Raw genomic sequence first — 19,579 nt, forward strand, 5'->3', positions numbered from 1 at the left:
CCTGTTCAGCAAAACTGGTAACTGTTAAGTAATGCTATGTGCTGTATAAAGCAAAAATTCCTTTAAAATTTAAAGTTTCAAAACCTATCTCCAAGGCTCTAAGTAAGTTTAAAAACATATTAAAAATTTTAAAATTAATATATTAAAATGCCGATTTGTTAACTTACCTTAATAATGTTGTTGAGAAAAAGTGTTAAGCATAAAACTATAAATAAATGTAACAAAAGTTTCCCAATCCTATTAAGGAAGCTTCCAGTTTTCAGGTTTTTCTAGAAATTAAAAGAGCTGTTTTAATTCTTAAATTTTTTGTATAACTTCATAAACAAAATGAAATTGCCTGAGGATTTTAAGCACTGGATCACACAATATACAGGAAATACGTATATGGAAAACATAACCTTCTATTCGTTAGTCTTAATATTAGTAATTCTCCAGGATTAAATGAATCCCTTAATGTTGAGCTCAATAAGATGAGGAAATGTGTCCTACTCTTTTTCTTTTATATTTATTTTTTAAAGATTCATTTATTTATTAGAAAAGCAGAGTTACAGAGAGGCAGAGGCAGAAAGAGAGAGGGAGTGAGAAAGAGAAATCCTCCATCCGATAGTTTACTCCCCAGATGGTTGCAAATGTCTGAGCTGGGCCAAAGTCAGGAGCCTGGAGCTTCCTACAGGTCTCCCACATGGGTGCAGGGGCCCAAACACTTGAGCCATCCTCCACTGCTTTCCCAGGCACATTAGCAGGGAGCTGGATCAGAAGTGGAGCAGCCAGGACACAAACTGGCGCCCATATGGGATGCTGGTGCCACAAGCAGCAGCTTAACACACTGTGCCACAGCGCTTCTAAAAAGACCTTCGTGACCAGGTATTGGGGTCTACCGCTTGGAAGGTATGAGGTGTGCGAACTGAGCAGATCAGTATAGCGTTTATCCACTACATCACAGATCACAGACATAGCTATAATTCAAATAAAAGATCTATCAGCACAAAAAGTAAACTGTGCCCTTTCTATACCTACTCAATATAACATCAAAAGCATCCAAGTTTGAGAGGTATTTATTTATAACTAAGGTTAAAAGGATGAATAAGAACTGTTGTTCTTAATAGACGACTAAAAGCCTGGTTTTCAAAAATATCTTTGTTACAGTGTGTCCACAGCACTGCTCTCTCAAAAGACTAATAAAGGGCAGGTGCTGTGTGTGTGTCTGACACACAGAGAGAGAGAGAGAGAGAGAGAAAGAGAGAGAGAGAACAGCCCAGCAGCATAAAATTCTTTCTCTGTCTCTCTGTCCCTTTGTCTTTCAAACCATAAACCAGGCAAATGAATGAATGAATAAATAAACAAATAAATCTTTTAAAAAAGGGATTTCTTCTCGAAGAAAAAAACACAATGGCTTAAGACAGAAATACTTACAGCATGTGCAAAAGAAAATGGGCTTTGTGACAATGTTAAGGAGAAACAAACTCTCAAATCTCATGTAAATTTAAGAAATGTAATTATATAGTAAAACCAAAAGATCAGTTCAGTATTTTCACAGGGCTTTACAATACCTTAGGAAATGTGCAATTATTTCTGAAGGTTTTAAGACGTTAACTCAAAACAGAGGGAATGTTCAGTAACAGTATGGAAGGCTGGGGAAGAACAGTGGCACTGCATCCAAGAACAGCAGGTGCACAGCTGGAGCTGCGCACACACTCCTGCAGGCAGCAGGCTCTGCTCAATCTTGAGTTCACACACAGAAAAGCACAGTTCCCTTTACTTCAACTTTAAATCAATGACATCTGACCAGGCAGCTTTGCCTAATAATTGAATTAAATAAAGGTTCCAACTCTTTAAGAAATAATGAATTTCATCCCAAACAAAGGCTGAGGGAATTCATTACCACCAGTGTCCTGTCTTAAGAGAAATGCTAAAGGGAGTTCTGGGCACTGGAGGAGAAGTCGTGTGTGTAATACAAAAACCTGGGAAGGTTTAAAACCTATAAGTAAACAAGTATCCAGAAAAAAACAGAATACTCTAATACTGTAATCGTGGAGGGTATAAACTACTTATATCTTAAGTTAGAAGGTTAAAAGACAAAAATAGTAACAGCTACAATAACTTCTTAAGTGATAAACAATATAAAAAGGTGTAAACTGTGACATCGAAAGTTCAAAATGCAGAGGAGACTGGAGTTAAAGTGCAGAATGTTTTTCTTCTTTCTCTGTGATAAACATTATCAGCTTTAAAATAATTCATTATAACTAAAACAAGGTAAACCTCATGGTAACCACAAAGCAAAAACCTCAAATAGATACACTAAAAATAAAAAGCAAGGAATCAAAGCAGACTGCCAGAGAAAATCACTTAACCACAAAGGAAGACAGAAGAAAAAAAAAAAAGCAGCAGAGGATCTGCAAAACAACTAGAAAACAAAACAAAAAAATGGGAATACTAATGATGTGGGCAGGTGAGCAGCTAAGAGAAGAGGAACTGAGGTTCAATCGCCCCAGCCTATCTGTGTGGCGCACAGTCTGCAATGTGATAGTTCCAAACAGCCTAGGCAGAAGCCCTGGCTAGCAGGTGTGTCGGCTGCAGCCAGCCCAGCTACCCACGACGAGTCTGCACCACCCAAACCTCCATTTCTGTGCACTGCCTACACTGTACCAAGCCCCCCATTGCCATGCAGCAGAAACTGCAAGTTCGATAATGCTGCAAACTTAGAACTAGTGCCATCTGGAAATACTCAATATGGCTTCAGGTTATGTCTCCATGATGACATTTAGGTCATCAAAATAAAATTACCACGGCCAGCTCTCCCACTCCCATCATGCACCTGACACCATGACACGTCCAAGATCTCCAAAAAGGGCACGGAAATCGGCAGAATTCATACCCCATCCCAAACTCTGCCCTTCTGAATAGTCAATTAAGTCCCACCCTAGACACTACCCTCTATGCCTACTGACAGTAAAAAAGGATGGCCCAAACCTTTTTTTTTTTTTCTTGGTGTTTTTTGTTCACTTACTCTCTTTGTCGCTCTTGCTTGTCCACACTAACATACTGAGCATGTAATATTCCTTTGCTTAACAAAACTCTTGCTTTCCTGTACAACTTTGTCTCCTACCTGAAATCCTGTGCAGAGACAAGAACCAGAACCAAGCCTAGCCAGGGGTCAACTCCACAACACTATGACTTTGCCTATCAGTAATTACTTTGCATGTGAATGGATTAAATTCTCCAATTAAAAGACACAGAGTAGCTGAACAGATGAAAAAATAAGACCCAAGTATATGCTTACCTATGAGATAATCACTTCACTTACAAGGACATACACAGACTGAGAGTGGACAGAAAAAGAAATCCCATACCAATAGAGACAAAAAAGAGCAGGAGTAGCTATATTTATGTCTGATAAAATAGACTTAAAGTCAAACATTATAAAAAGACAAAAATAAAGTTCTTACACCCTTCTAAAGAGATACAACAAGATCAATTATAAATATAATGTGTGCATGCAAATCAGAACACCTAAATACATAAAGTGAACATGAATAGATCTAAAAGGAGAGACACTGCAGTATAGTGACAGTAGGAGATATGAACTCCTCTCCTCCAGACAGAAAACCAACAAAGAAACACTGGATTTTAACTGCATTCTAGAGCAAATGGACCTCAGAGACATTCAAAGAACATTTCATCCAATAGCTGAAGAATATACTTTCTTTTCAACTACACTTGGAACATTCTCTAAGATATATCACAGGTTAGGCCACAAAAGTCATCAATGAAAGTAAAAAAAAACCCTCATGTCAAGTATCTTTTCTGACCACAGTGGAATAAAACCAGAAATCAACGACAGGAAGAATTTTGGAAATTGTATAAATATATGGAAATTAAACAACAAGCTCCTGAAGAACCAATAGGTCAATAAAGAAATTAAAGGAGAAATTAAAAAATATCAAGACAAATGAAAATGAAAGCAGTTCTAAGAGAGAAGCAATAAATACCTACTTCAGAAAAGGAGAAAGATCTCAAACAACCTAATGATGCATCTCAAGAAACTAGAGAAAAAAACAATCCCCAAGTTAGATAGAAAGAAATAATAAATATCTGAGTAGAAACAAATAAAAGATTTAAAAAACAAACCCAAAAGGTCAATAAAACAAAGAGCTGGTTTTTGAATAGAAAAAAAAAATCAACAAATCTTTAGATAGACTAAGAAAAAAAAGAAATATAATCAGAGATGAAAGTGGAGACATAATAACTGGCACCATGAACATATAAAGCATCATAAAAGACTACTATGAACAACTGTATACCAATTCATTGAAAAATTTAGGGAAATAGATAAATTTCTGGACACACACAACCTACCAAAATTGCATAATTCAGAAACAGAAAACCTGGATAGACATATAATAAGCAGCATGCCTGAATTGGTAGTAAAGTCTCTCTTCAAAGAACATCCTGGACCAGATGGCTTCACTGCTGCCTTCTACCAAGCATTTAAGAACTAACACCAACTCTTAAACTACTCCAGAAACTGAAGAGGAAAGAATTCTTCCAAACTCACTCTACAAGGTCAGCATCACCCTGATGCCAAGACTGGAGAAAGAACACAAAAAAGGAATACAGATGTAAAAATCCTCAACGCAATATTTGCAAATCATGTTACATGGCAAATTAAAAAGACCATTCACTTTGATCAAGTGGGATTCATCCTAGAGATGCAAAGATAGCTCAACATATGCCAGTCAATAAATATAATACATCGCAGAAACAGAATCAAAGACAAAAATTATAAGCTCATAGATACAGAAAAGGCAGTTGATAAAATTCAACATCCTTTCAAGAAAAACTCTCTACAAGTTAGGAATATAAGAACATACCTCAACACAATAAAGAATGCATATGGCAAACCCTCAGCTAATTATCATACCGAATGGGGAAAAGTTGAAAGTTCTTCCTCTAAGATAAGGAATAAGACAAGGATGCCCACATTGACCATTTTTATTCAACACAGTCTAGGAGATGCAGCTAAAGCACTTAGTCAACGGAAAGAGGTAAAACGCATCCAAACTGGAAGGGAGGAAGTCAAACTCCTTGTTTGCAGACAACATGCTCTCTTACACAGAAACTCAGTGGGTTAACCCACCAGAAACTACTAGAAGAAACCCTAGGGTAAATGCTACAAGGTACTGGTCAGGGAAAAGCTTTTTTTAAAGATAAAATCTCAAATCACAGGCAATAAAACACACAAATAGACAAATAGGATTAAAACAAACTAAAGAGCTTTTGCAGAGCAAAACAGTGAAGAGACAATCTCTCCAGAGTTGGTGAGGAACTCAAGCAACTCGATGGCCAAAAACTCAAATAATTCAATTAAAAAATAGACTAAAGACCAGAACAGATTTTTCTCAAAATAAGACACATAAGGGTAGGCAGTTGGCAGAGCAGTTAAGATGCTACTTGGGGGCTGGCGCTGTGGCATAGCGGGTAAAGCTACCGCCAGCAGTGCCAGCATCCCATATGGGTGCCGGTTCGAGTCCTGGCTGCTCCACTTCTGATCCAGCTCTCTCTATGGCCTAGGAAAGCAGTAGAAGATGGCCCAAGTCCTTGGGCCCCTGTACCCACTTGGGAGACCCAGAAGAAGTTCCTGGCTCCTGGCTTTGGATCAGCTCACCTCAGCTGTTGCAGCCATTTGTAGAGTAAACCACAGGATGGAAGACATCTCTCTCTAACTTTGCCTCTCTGTAACTCTGCCTTTACAATAAATAAATCTTAAAAACAAAAAACAAAACAAAACAAATGCTGCTTGGGACTCCTGCAACCCATCCAGGAATACCAGGGTTTGAATCCTGACTCCACTTCTGATGCTAGCTTCCTGCCAATGTGCACCATTGCTCAAGTACTTTAGTCCCTGCTACTCAGGTGGGAGACTTGGAATGAGTTCCAGGCTCCTGGTTTAAGTCTGGCCCAGCCCTGGCTATTGCACACACATGGGAAATAAATCTGCAGATGAAAGATCTCTGTCTCTGTCTTTCAAAATATATTAAAAATACATTTAAAAAGACATAAAAATGAAAGTTAATTGAAAATAGATCTTAGTAAAAAATAAGAATGGGAAGAGGAGAGAGAGGAGGAAGAAGGGTGGGAGTGCAGGTGGGAAGGTTAGGGTGGGAAGAATCACTGTTCCTAAATTTGTATATATGAAATGCATGAAGTTTATCTTAAATAAAAGGTTTCTAGGTAAAGATAAATAAAAAATAAAAAGAAAAAAAAAACACATACCAATGGCTAATAGATGGATTAAAAAGTGCTCAATAGCACTAATCATCAGAGAAATGCAAAGTGAATGCACAAGGAGACATCACCTAACCCCAGGGATAATGGCTGTTATTAAAAAGCAAAAAATTCCACACACAGGCAGTGACGTAGAGAAAGGGGAACTCTCAGGAACTGTTGGCAGGAATGCCCATTAGGACAGCTACTGGGGAAAACAGTATGGAGGCTCCTCAAGAAAATGGAATGAAGAATTAGTAAGCTCACAACTGGGCATACAGCCACAGGACAGGAAATCAGTCTATAGAAAAGAGAACTGCATCCCCATGTTTACTGCAGCTCTGGTCAAAACAGCCAAGATATGGAACCAACCTAAATGTCCATCAATGGATGATAAAAACTTTCACGATAAAAACTCTCTATAAATTAGGCATAATAGGAACATACCTCAACATGATAAAGGTTGCATATGGCAAACCCTCAGCTAATTATCATATTGAATGGGGAAACGTTGGAAGTTCTTCCTCTAAGATATGGAATACGACAAGGATACTCACATTTACTTTTATTCAACATAGTCCTACGAGATCCAGAGAATGTGCCATATATACATAATGGAATACTATCTGGCCAACAGTGGATGAAATCCTGTAATTTGTGACAACATGGATGGACCAGGAGACTATCTTAACTAAAATAAGCCAGGCAGAAAAGTATTGCATGATCTCACTCATATGTGAAAGGTAAAAATAATTAGATCACAAAGAAGTTGAGAGTAGAATGGGGGCTACCACAGGGTGGGGAGGGGAGAGGCTGGTCAACAGGCGTACAAAGGTAGTCACAAGAGGAATAAGATCTGGTCTTTTATTGCACAGTGGAGTGACTACAGTCAGCAATACTGCATTTTATATTTTAAAACAGGTAAAAGAGAGCATTTTAATGTTCTCATTTCAGAGAAATGATGAATACAAATATTGATGGATATACTAATTACCCTGATTTGGTCATTATACTATGTATTCATGAACCAAAACATTATGTTGTACCCCATAAAAATGTAGTTGCATGTCCATCAACAAAACCTATCAGCACAATTTTATAATCAATAGCAATTGCTTAATAAATGTCAGCCATCAAAATAAAGAAATAATAAATGTCAAAACAGTAGGATGACCTGTGACTTCAGAAAGCATCAAACAGGAATGTTATAACATGCACTTGAAAAAAACAAAAAAAGAACAAATCAAATGATGCTACTTGTGTTTTTAGTGGGAATTTGGTCATAAATTCTCCTTTGTATGTTGCATAAAAATAAGGTCCAATGAACCATACAATTTAAAAAAAGAAGTCTACTTTTAGTAATACTAAGGACAAAAAGAATGTCCTACCTGAAGTTTTCTTGCAATTAACACCGAAAGGTTAAAACTGATAAGCAATGATCCAAGAATCATGGAATTAAAAAACTGGAGAATGCAGACCAAGAGTAAACTTGCTATCTGTATACCATACAGCCATGTTGCCTGCAATGACCAAAGATTAAATAGTTACACAGCTTGTATTGGGAGATTACCCCATGGTGACACGCTGGATAAATCTCAGTTTGCAAATAATGCAGAAAACACACACACAACTTCAAGAAACACAAATCTAAAAACTAATCATATACATACCAACTGCTTATTTACCTTTTGATGACAACATTTTAAATTTTAAATTTTTTGGTTAAAAGGCAAATGAAAAGTGTTTATATAAAGTAAAAGCAGCAAATAATGGTATATACCAATGTATTCTTGGAATTAGCAAGTGCAGTTTATAATCTTCAATATTCCCTTAAAATCTTTGATATTTACTATCTTCTTCCAACAATCAGTACTTTATCTTATTCTTCCCTATTTCTCCATACTATGCCCACTGGACAGGGTCATACACTGCTTCATGCTGTCTGAGTGTGGGCTTGATCCCAGAATGACTGACAGCTCCTTCTGCAGTTCTCACAGGTTCACAACAGCATGGAGCAGTGGCCGAGATCAGGAGCCCTGAAGACCACAGTACCTGTACTGTAGTCCTGAATCTGGCATGACCCAGCTGTGTGACCTACGGTGCCAGAACTGGCAAGAGCCTGATAAAAGGACAAAAGGCGATTGTGCATGAGAATGCCTGGTTACAATAAACACTCGCGAGAGATAACCCCTGACTGACACTGAAAGAAGCAAGACATAACCAACTGAACACAAAAATAATGTCACAAAGAAAGAAAAATAGATCCTAATAAGAGCAGATACTTTTTCTGTTAGTTTTCCTATTTTCTTTGAAATCAGACAATTCCATCCCCATGCTGACACACACAAAAATGTTTTACTCTGCAGCAAACTGGATTTTCCCTATGGCTTGGTTCTCTTAATTTCAAAGGAAACAAACCTACACCATGCATTTCAAAGGCCTGCAACAGTCCAGTGCTTTGGCTTAATGTTCATGGAAACTCAAGGGGATAGATGCTGATAGTTTTTAGGATTATAACGATAATGTACCTTACTGCAAATTTCGAAGCCAGGAGAACATTAACAGAAGGTGGGCTCTGGAGTCAAACCCAACACCATTACGTTCACATGAGTGGGTGCTGCTTCACAGGCAGCACTTTATACACTGTGTTACAGCACAGTTTGCTCACATCACTGACTGCTCTGTGAAAACTTACGTTTTAAATGGCGATTACAACATTCCTCTACATGCCAGAATTTGGCTGCCACCAGGTCACTCAGGTGTTTCTAGTGTTTCAATATTACCAAAGTCACATTATGAATATCACTTTAAAAATCTTCACACTTGGGGCCAGCACTGTGCCTTAGTGGATAAAGCCTCCACCTGCAGTGCTGACATCCCATATGGGCGCCAGTTCGAGTCTCAGCTGCTCCACTTCCAATCCAGATCCCTGATAATGCACCTGGGAAAGCAGTGGAAAAATGGCCCAAGTCCCTGTGCCCCTGCACCCACATGGGAGACCTGGATGAAACCCCTGTCTCCTGGCTTTGGCCTGGCTCAGCCGCCCTGGCTGTTGCAGCCATTCGGGGAATGAACCAGTGGATGGAAGATCTCGATCTCTCTCTGCTCAGCCTCTCCTTCACTGTAATGCTTTCAAATAATAAATAAATCTTAAAAAAAAAACTTCAAACCCTAATATCTGATTACTTATTTTATTCATTGTTATATACCCAGTAGTTCAAAAGATGCCCACTAGAACAGTGTCATTCAATAAATATTGGAGGAATGAATGAACCTATTTCTTTGGGATAAACTCCTAAAAGTAGAACTATTGGTCAGAGAGGGCGTTTTTTCTTTTCCTTTGTAAGAACTTTATTAAGATGTAATTCACATACCATCAAAGTCTTCCACTTCAAGTGTACAGTTTGTATATTCAGTGAGTTGTACAACTATTGCCACAGTCTCATTTTAAAGATATTTTCATTACTTCAAAAGAGACCTCGTGCCCATTAGATGTCACTCCTCATTTTCCCCTCCCCCAGCCCTGGCATCTACTGACATTCTTACCTCTGGATTTGCATAATGGAATTATAATGCAATGTAAACAACAGAATGGATACTCCACATAAATGGAAAAGTATAACATAGAGAGAGATGTGACTGGCTTCTTTTATTTGGAACAGTACTATCCAGCTTCACATTAGTACCTCCCTCCTCTGTATCACTGATATTATGTACTGTATGGCTACCTTACACTCTGCTTATCCACTCTTTGGTTGATGGGTATTTGGGTGGCTTTTGCCTTTGGAGCATGAATTATTCTTCTAAGAATATTCACATACACATATTTTAATGAGCTTTCATTTCTTTTGGGTAGTTATCTGGGAGTGAAATTCCTGGATCACGCGGTAACCCTATGTTTAAAATTTGAAGAAATGCTGCTTTCCACCAAGCAACTGCACCATTGTACAGTCCCACCAGCAGTATACGAGAGGGCCAGCTCCTCCACATCCTTTGCAGCATCTGCTGTTTTTCTAAATTTAGCCACACAGGTGGGTTTAAAGTGGTATCTCACTGTGGGTTTGAATTGTATTTCTTTGATAGCTAATGATGTCAAGCATCTTTTTATGTGTTTATTGGACATTTATATATCTTACTTGCAGAAATGTTTACCCAAATCCTTTGACCTTACTTTATTGCTGAATGCGTTGTGTAAGAGTTCTTCATATATTCTGGAAGTTTCTCATCAGATATATGATTTGCAAATATGAGGCTTTTTCAGGAAGTCTTGGAGAAAATGGAACTAAAAGCATGCATTTGTTTCAGTGCAAACAAAATTTCTGAAACCCATGCGTAGCTTCTTTCATAATATACACTTTCTACATATTATGGCAAAAACATTTTCCATCTACTTTTTAAAAAATCACTGTGCTTTTGATGTTGCATATAAGAAGGTATAGACTGTTCAAAGGTCATGAAGAGTTATTTCTGTTTTTCCTAAAAGCTGTATAGTTTTAGCTCTTATATCCAGGTCTATGAGCCATTTAAAGGTTAATTATTATGTACAGTGTGAGAGGAAGAGGTCCAACTTCATTCTTTTGCATGTGGATATCAAGTTATTCCAGTACCATTTGTTGAAAAGTGTGGGGAGCAACCCGGACTGGACTGAGTTACTGGAATTAAGACTTATTCTATGCATCTGCTCTCCCACAATATGGTGCTGGGAGAGGAGAAAACAGCTTCTACGCAGCTGCCTCTTGCCAACTTGAGTGATGACCTCCAGGAGCTGATCCTGCTCCTGATTGGAGGAGAGCAGCGTACTCGGCGTGTGGGCAGCCGAGTTAGGATTGGCGGAGGAGGACTATAAAGGAGGAGAGAGACGGCATGCACCAGGAACATCTAAGGGGAACACCTGTGCAGCCCCCGAGAGAGCCGGCCGGCGGTGTGCCGCTCCCCCGCGGAAGTGGGGAATGTGGCAGGGGGAACCGCCCTTCCACGGAGGTGGAGGGACGGCAGCCAACCCGGGAAGAACCAGCAGCAAACCCGGGGAGGGCCGAGCAGACGAAAGAACAGCGCAGGGTCCTGTGTCGTTCCTCCACGAAGAGGGGGAGCGACAGAAAAGATTATTCTTTTTCTATTTATCTTGGCACACTTGTAGAAAATCAACTCTTTCTGGTGAGAGTTTATTTCTGGTCTCTTAATTCTATTCCATTGATTTATGTTTATCTTACTGCCAGCACCATACTATTCTGACGTTGCAGCTCTGTTGATTTTTCCAACTTTGGTCTTCTTTTTCAAGATTTTTTGGGTTATTCTGGGTCATCTGAGTTTTCATATGAATTTTGGAATCAGCTTTTCAATTTCTGTAAAAAAAAGAAAAAATCCACCTAGGATTCAGAAAGGGATTGTGTTGGGTGAATTTTGAGGATGTACCGCCATGTCAACAATGTCGTCTTCTTCTTCTTCTTTTTTTTTTTTTTTACAGCCAGAGTGGACAGTGAGAGAGAGAGACAGAGAGAAAGGTCTTCCTTTGCTGTTGGTTCACCCTCCAGTGGCCACCGCAGCCGGCGCACCGTGTTGATCCGAAAGCAGGAGCCAGGCGCTTATCCTGGTCTCCCATGGGGTGCAGGGTCCAAGCACTTGGGCCATCCTCCACTGCACTCCCTGGCCACAGCAGAGAGCTGGCCTGGAAGAGGGGCAACCGGGACAGAATCCGGCGCCTTGACCAGGACTAGAACCCGGTGTGCCAGCGCCGCTAGGTGGAGGATTAGCCTATTGAGCCACGGCGCCGGCCAACAACGTCTTCTGATCAATGAATATGGGATATTGTTCCATTTTAATTAGCTCTTTTAACATCTTATATTTTGTCGTTTTCAGAGTACATGTTCACATTTCTTGCTAAACTTACACCTGAGTATTTAATTCTTTATTTGTTCTCATATTTGTATACTGCACTCCCTTTTCTCATTGACTTGTAAATGTTTTTACTCATTTCTCAAAAAAAATGTTTGTTTGCTTTTATTTGGGTTATGTTTTTCATGCCAGCAGTTCTTCTTTATATCAAGTGGGCACACTTCTAGAAAAAACATAGCTTGTTTAGTAACAAGTGTAGAATTTTATACACATAGTAATATCCTAGGTTCAAATGAGACACTGCTGGTGGGCAGCCAGGAATGCAGGGTTGAGCAGTACTGCATGTTAGAAGGCCTGGGTCAACAGTGGTCCCGCTGATGTTCCTTCACAGGTTCTTTTACAGAACTGTATAGAAACAAGGCAGCAAAAGCAGACTGCTTCTGTATGGAGTAAGCGAAATTTTCTTCACTGGCTCATGCTCATGTGCCTCATCACCACCACAGTGAACATTTAACAATTTAAAAATATCAGGCGGTGTTCAAAAGGACACAGCTGTATTAATTAAGTCAAACTTAGGAGTTTGTGTTCTTAACCACTATGCTATCCTGGCCAGAATACAGGTAGTGCACAGAGACTCAGAACTTTGGTCTCACAGTATGCTCAAACGGAAAATTTTAACACCACCAGGCAATCATAGAGTCTTGCAGGTGGTGTGTAATTTTATCCATCTCTTCAAAGAACAAGATTTTTCATTCATTGATTCTACCCTTTTATCTTCAATTCCATTGATTCTTGCTTTTTATTATTTCCTTCCTTCTACTTGCACTGGGTTTATCTCACTCTGCTTTTTCTATTTGTTTTCTTTTCCAATTATTTGAGAAGAACATAGAGAAAGACATGGAGATAGAGAGGGAGATACAGAGAGAGACAAAGATAGAGTACAAGGTCACATCTGCTGGTTCATTCCCCAAATGCATGCAACAGCCAGGGCTGAGCCACGCCAAAGCAGGAGTCAGGAACTCAAACCAACTCCACCATGTGGGTGGCAGGGACCTAAACCCACAGCCATCAACTGCTTCCTCCAGGGTTCACATTAGCAGGAAGTCAGAATGAGGATTGAAGCCAGGATACAAACCAAGGACTCCTATAAGGGAAGTGGACATCCCAAGTGGCATCTCAACCAGTAGGCCACATATGCACCCATTTCTTAAGGTGAGAGCTTAGATTTCTGATTTCAGACTTTTCCTCTCTCCTAATGTAAGCACTTTTTAAAAAAATTTATTTGAAAGGCAGAGTTACAGAGAGGCAGAGAGAGAGAAAGAAGTCTTCCATCCGCCAGTGCACTCCCCAAATGGCCACAACAGCCGGAGCTGGGCCAATCCGCAGCGAGGAGCCAGGAGCTTCTTATGGGTCTCCCACACCAGGTGCAGGGGCTGAAGGACTTGGGCCGTCTTCTACTGCTTTCCCAGGCCATAGCAGAGAGCTGGATTGGAAGTGTAGCAACTGGGACTTGAACCTATACCCATATGGGATACAGCATTGCAGGTGGCAGCTTTACCCACCGTGCCACAGTGCTGGTCCATAATATAAGCATTTAATGTTAGATATTTCCTTCTTAGCACTGCTTTAGATGTGCCCCACAATTTTTTTTTTTAAGATTTATTTATTTGAAAGAGTTAGAGAGAAAGGTTTTCCATCTGCAGGTTCACTCCCCAATGGCTGCCAGAGCCAAGCTGATCTGAAGCCAGGAGCTTCTTCTGGGTCTCCCATGTAGGTTCAAGGGCCCAAGGACTTGGGCCATCCTCCGCTGTTTTCCAGGCACATTAGCAGAGAGCTGGATCAGAAGTGGAGCAGCCAGGACTTGAACCAGCACCCATATGGGATGCCGGTGCTGCAGGCCAGGGCTTTAACCCACTGTTCCACAGCGCTGGCCTCATGCCCCCACAAATTCTGACATGCTCTAATTTTCATTTTCATTGAGTTCAATGTTCTCCAAGGCTTCCTTTTTGACCCATAGGATTATTTAGTAGCGGTGACGTTTAATTTCCTATTATTGAATATTTTCCTGCTATTCTATATTGATTTCTAACTTGAAATCAATCATTGTGGGGAAAGAATACATGTAATTTCAATGATGTTAATTCTTTTGTATTTGTTGTTGTTTCGTGGTCCAGGATATAATCTGTGCTGGTGAATAATGTTGTAGAGTTCTAGATAGCTGATGATTTTGTTTAGCACTCCATCAACCGTTGAGAGAATGGTTCCATCAACTGCTAGAGGAGGGTGTGAGTCCCCACCCACAACTGCGGAGTCGTCTGCTTCTCCTGCCAGGTCCGTCAGCGTCTGCTTCACACTGAGCACGCTGCAGTGCTGCTGACTGGTGCACACGGATCGAGGGTCGCTCCGTCTCACTGGTGCAATGACCAGCTTGTTACTGCACGATGTCCTGATCCGACAGTTTTCTCTGCCTAACCTCCACTTTATCTGCTATTATTACAGTCACTCCTACCTTCCTTGGGTTGATGTTTGCACAGTGCCCTTCTCCTTCCTTTACTCCGAACTGATCTCTCCTGTTAAATTTGAAGTGAGTTTCTTATAACACTTGGGTTACACTATTCACTCTGCTCATCTTTTCTTAATTAGTGAATTTAGATCTTTTACTGTAATGTAATTACCAATATGTTGGGTCTTAAATTGGCCATTGTACTGGGTTTTGTTACTGTTGTTCATTGGCTGTTAATGCATTTCTCTCTTCTTTTTCCTATGAGTTACTTGAACATTTTCATAATTCCATTATTGTTTATGTGTAGTGTTTGTATTTCCTCATGCAGATTTTTTAGTGGTTCTTCTGAGTGTTGTATTATGCATTTATAACCTATTATATGTAGTCTACTCATATGGTCATTTTACTATTCTTAGCAAAACACAGAAAACTTACCTCTTAAGTCCTTTTGCCTTTCCCACTTATAATACATTGTCTTAAATCTACACACACTGAGAGCCATGTCACACATTTTATAATTTTGCCTCGGCCATTAAATTTAGAAAACTCAAGAGAACGAAAGCTTGTTACATCTATTCATGTTTACTTTTCTTCACTGCCTTTGCTTTCTTCTTAGTATATAAAAATTCCTTTTTGTTTCATCTCATTTTTGTTTGAAAAACTTACTCATCACTTCCTTCCTGTCTCAGTCACTTCCTCTCATGGTTCTTCCACAGGGCAGGTCTGTTTCTGACAGCTTCTGAGAGTTTGGTTCCACTGAGGATGCTCTAATTTCCCCTTCACTCCTGAAGCAGTTTCATTGTGGATAGGATTCTGGGATGACAGTTTTTTTTTTTTTAATTCAGCACCTGGAAAAATATTGTGCCACTCCCTTCTAGTCTCCATGATTTGTGTGTGTGTGTGTGTGTGTGTGTGTAACTACAGCCTACTGCTACTGACTTGAGTCATTTTCAGATTTCCTTATTTTAACACAACTGAAAGGAACACGGTTGGTAATTTCCTTGGCATAGATTTCCAGAGGTGGAAGTGCTGGTGAAAGGCTTCTGATACCTACTGTCAAGCTACACTGCAGACAAGGATTTATATTTCACCAGCAGTCTGTGGATGGCCAGTGCCTCACACCTGCAGAAACATTAATAAAATGTGCAAAACTCACCGTATCTACTTCCGTATCTATTTTACTGACCTATCCTGCCGTGTCACACTCGACCCAATTTCTGCTCTCCTCCTTTGTGGCCCAGTTCTAGTCTCTCCGCTCCTGGAAATCTTTTTTGCCTAAAAAGAACTTCTCTTCTAGACTTCTAGCCCTTATCATTACTACAAGTTGACAGCTATAATTTCTCTAGTTGTTCTAGTTGTCAATATCTATTTTCCAACCTGGATAGTGAATTCCCTGTAGATGGGGCAATTTCTTACACAGACTGGCATGTTCTATAGTACCTATGCTAATCTTGTGACTCAGTGGACAAGGTATATTTGGTAACTGAGTTTAATGTTTCTTAATTCAGTCTCAGTTTTCAAAGTTTATTGCATCTCCTATGATATGGAATAGCTGACTGTAATTCTATGTTGGGCTATCTTGCTGCCTTATGTTTAGAGATAATATTTTATTTTACTTAGAAAATACCTAAGTTACCGCTACTATAGAATATTATGTATGGGCATTTTTAAAATGTACACAACACAGTAAAATACATTTCTGCAAATAAAACAAACCCATGTGATTAAATGACAGCAGCACACACTGGGAGACAGATGGGGGTTTCCTTATTTCCCGTGTGACCTTTGCCTAGTCAATAGGATTCACATCCCATATTGGTTAAATGTTACTATGAAACTTTTATAAAGTACTATACCAAGAATGCTATATACCCACTGAGCTCCCTGAAGAAAAGGCAATTGTAGCCACACATTTACATTTAAAGCACATTTATGTTTTAAAATTTAAACCATCTCAATAAAGACAATTGATCTGGATTTACGCCTCAAACAAATCCATTTTTTAAGCACAATAAAAGTCAAGACTGTCAAGCTGCATTGCACAAATAACTCAGTCTCAACTGACAACAGCATATTTACGTTAGAGCTAAGGAAGAGCTTTATCCTTTAGTATCGGCACACTTTCATCACATTCTGCGACATTAACCAATGGAATTCTCAAAATGAGAAAAGAAAGCAAAGCTTACCTTCACTGCCGGCAGCATGTCCAAGGAGTCCAGTATGAACAGCACTAATGCTTGCATCAGCATCATAAATTGATTAAATTGCCATGTCAGACTAAAGAGAAAAGTTGATATGAAAATGGCAAGAAGCGTCCGCCTCTGTAGAGAGAAAACCTTTATATAACGCGCGTGCCTCTAGTAATAAAAAATCTTGCCGACAAGTTTGCTCAAGAGCAGCCTATATCTCTATAAACCAAATAAAGAAACCGTAAACTGTTGCTCTGAAAACCCTTGCATTTGTTATTTAAGCTCTAAATATCCTTCAGTGACACTTTGCATATAAATGCTCACATACGGTATGTGTATTCCACACTATTATGGAGGCGATAATGCACTAAGTCACATCTCAAGAGCAATGGCTTAAAAATTCTGACAGTTTTGCAGAAATTGTGTGTGGGTTTGCTGCAACTATTTAAGGGCAGATTATGTTAGAGTACATTTTTAACATCAAAAAATGAAAACATTTTCTTTGCAAAGTAGGCTAGAGCTCAGAAGAAAAAAAATTTAACTCGAGTTAAAAAGTTGGTCATAGAATAAGAACTATTTGCATGTATTGGGACACTAGGCATACATTTTTTTCCAGTTTCTTATATAAACCTGGGAAATTGGAAAATATATGAAGTGTTATAAAAACTTACTTCAGAAAGAGGCTGTAAGTTTGGTCTCAGGAAATAGGTAACTGCTGCTATCTGAATTGCAAAGAATGGCAGTGCCCAGTTCTCCCTCAGCGGGATGGTAAACTCAACTCTTGTGGTATCTATTCTGCACAAAAGAAAACACAGATAGACAAAAGGATAACTTTCATAATTGCCTCAAAGGCTTCCTAAAGTGAAAGAAATTATACATTAAGTTTGCAGATACTTCAAAAAAAATCATGGGAAGATGCGTCTGAACGGAAAATACCACACATGGATTTCAAAACATTTTTTGTACCAAAATAAAGCCATTCTTAAATTACATTTTCCCATGAAGTTTTGAAGTACCCCACAAAAGGATACTCAGAATCTGGCCACTGGCTCTCAATAACTAAAACTGCCCTTATCATCATCTCCATAATACAAGGTTGACAGTGGGAAAATCTGAGTGATCCGGATACGCATTTCGCTAAGTGGCAGAACTGACTGTTCAAGCCCATGTCAGCCCGACTCCCAGACCCATGAATGTACCAGGCCAAACTGCTTGCTATTTTTATTTCTAACTTCATTGATATCACAAGGCAGTGTTGTGTATTCTCCCCCTCTACATTTCTTTAGTGCTTTATATTTGAGTCTTAAATTTACCATTGGAAATAATTTTCAAAGACTTCTTGCCTCTTTGGAATGTAAAGCCCCGGGCAGCAAGTATAGTTTTTATCTTTGTATGCTCAGTGCCGAGAATCAACCCTGCACACATTAGGCAGCAGGAATGCAGCAAACACAGACACATACACACACCACAAGGGATCTTCAAAAAATTCATGGAAATGTATATGATGAAAAAAACTATTCATGGATTTCAATTTTTTTAATAAAGACATATTCATTTATTTGAAAGGCAGATTTAGAGAGGGAAGAAGGGAGGGAGGGAGAGATCGATCAGTTGAGCAATCTTGCATGTACTGGTTTATTCCCTAAATGGCCACAATGGCTAGGTGAAAGCTAGGAGCCCACAACTCCATCTTATCTCCCACAGGGGTGGCAGGGTCGTCTTCCACTGCTTTCCCAGGCATGTTAGCAGGGAGCTGGATCCAGCGTGCACATGGATACAGGTGTCTCCGGCAGTGGCTTATCCCTCTGCACCATACGAACAGCCCGGATTCCAAATTGTTTTACACCAAAATCAATTTACCTTTTACTTCCCTTTTCCAACAAAATTTCTGAAGTTCTCATATACGTACAATGTAATCGCTTAAAAGTCAACTCTCTAATCTCCAAAAGGGGGATAATAATATCTACCCTATAGGGTTATCAAAAGAATACATCTAAAACATTTTGTAAAATGCTTGGCACATAGTAAATACTCAGTAAGATTATAAAAAAAAAAAGCCAATTTGTTCAGGATTACAAAATAAAATCTGTACTAGAACTTATGTTCAAGTTTTAAGCATCTTACCAAATATTGGTGTTACCATTGCAGGTCAGATAATTCAATACACCTTGAATACGTTTTTGAGAATTCCATTTCATAAGGCTCCAATATTTATGAATAGTAGATATTAATTAATGTAAGAATTTCTGTGTTATTTTCTTAGTACTTTATGCCTTGCTATTTAAGAGTGGCACACATCTCTTTGGTGAAGATATTCTTTTTTTTTTTAAAGATGTATTTATTTATTTGAAAGTCAGTTACAGGCCGGCGCCACGGCTCACTAGACTAATCCTCCGCCTTGCGGCGCCGGCACACCGGGTTCTAGTCCCGGTCGGGGCACCGGATTCTGTCCCAGTTGCCTCTCTTCCAGGCCAGCTCTCTGCTGTGGCCAGGGAGTGCAGTGGAAGATGGCCCAAGTGCTTGGGCCCTGTACCCCATGGGAGACCAGGATAAGTGCCTGGCTCCTGCCTTCGGATCAACGCAGTACGCCAGCCGCAGCGCGCTGGCCGCGGCGGCCATTGGAGGGTGAACCAACGGCAAAGGAAGACCTTTCTCTCTGTCTCTCTCTCTCACTGTCCACTCTGCCTGTCAAAAGAAAAAAAAAAAAAAAAAAGAAAGTCAGTTACACAGACAGAGAAGGAGAGAGAGAGAGAGGTCTTCCATCCGCTGGTTCACTCCCCAGTTGGCTGCA

At 39.6% G+C, this 19,579-nt stretch overlaps 1 protein-coding gene across 14 annotated transcripts in view; it reads right to left on the reverse strand.

Moving 5' to 3' along the window:
- The window catches only part of DPY19L3 (dpy-19 like C-mannosyltransferase 3), a 93,021-nt gene that overhangs the window by 37,573 nt on the left and 35,869 nt on the right, over positions 1-19,579 (reverse strand). For 7 of the 14 annotated variants that reach the window (XR_016224486.1, XM_008274581.5, XM_002721136.6 and 4 more), the window contains 4 exons: positions 17,460-17,583; positions 16,786-16,920; positions 7,653-7,784; positions 168-269 (listed from right to left, as the gene is read on the reverse strand). Coding sequence is in view for 12 of the 14 variants with exons in the window: in XM_008274581.5 (XP_008272803.1) it covers positions 168-269; positions 7,653-7,784; positions 16,786-16,920; positions 17,460-17,583 (493 nt within the window). In the remaining 2 variants the exon portion in view is untranslated. The remainder of the gene's footprint in view (positions 1-167; positions 270-7,652; positions 7,785-16,785; positions 16,921-17,459; positions 17,584-19,579) is intronic. The other 7 variants (XR_016224487.1, XM_070061984.2, XM_017350639.4 and 4 more) reach the window with 3 other exon arrangements.

Source organism: Oryctolagus cuniculus, chromosome 18 (genome assembly GCF_051225735.1).
Source record: "Oryctolagus cuniculus isolate XC-2025 breed Fujian yellow rabbit chromosome 18, ASM5122573v1, whole genome shotgun sequence".
Lineage (NCBI taxonomy): Eukaryota > Metazoa > Chordata > Mammalia > Lagomorpha > Leporidae > Oryctolagus > Oryctolagus cuniculus.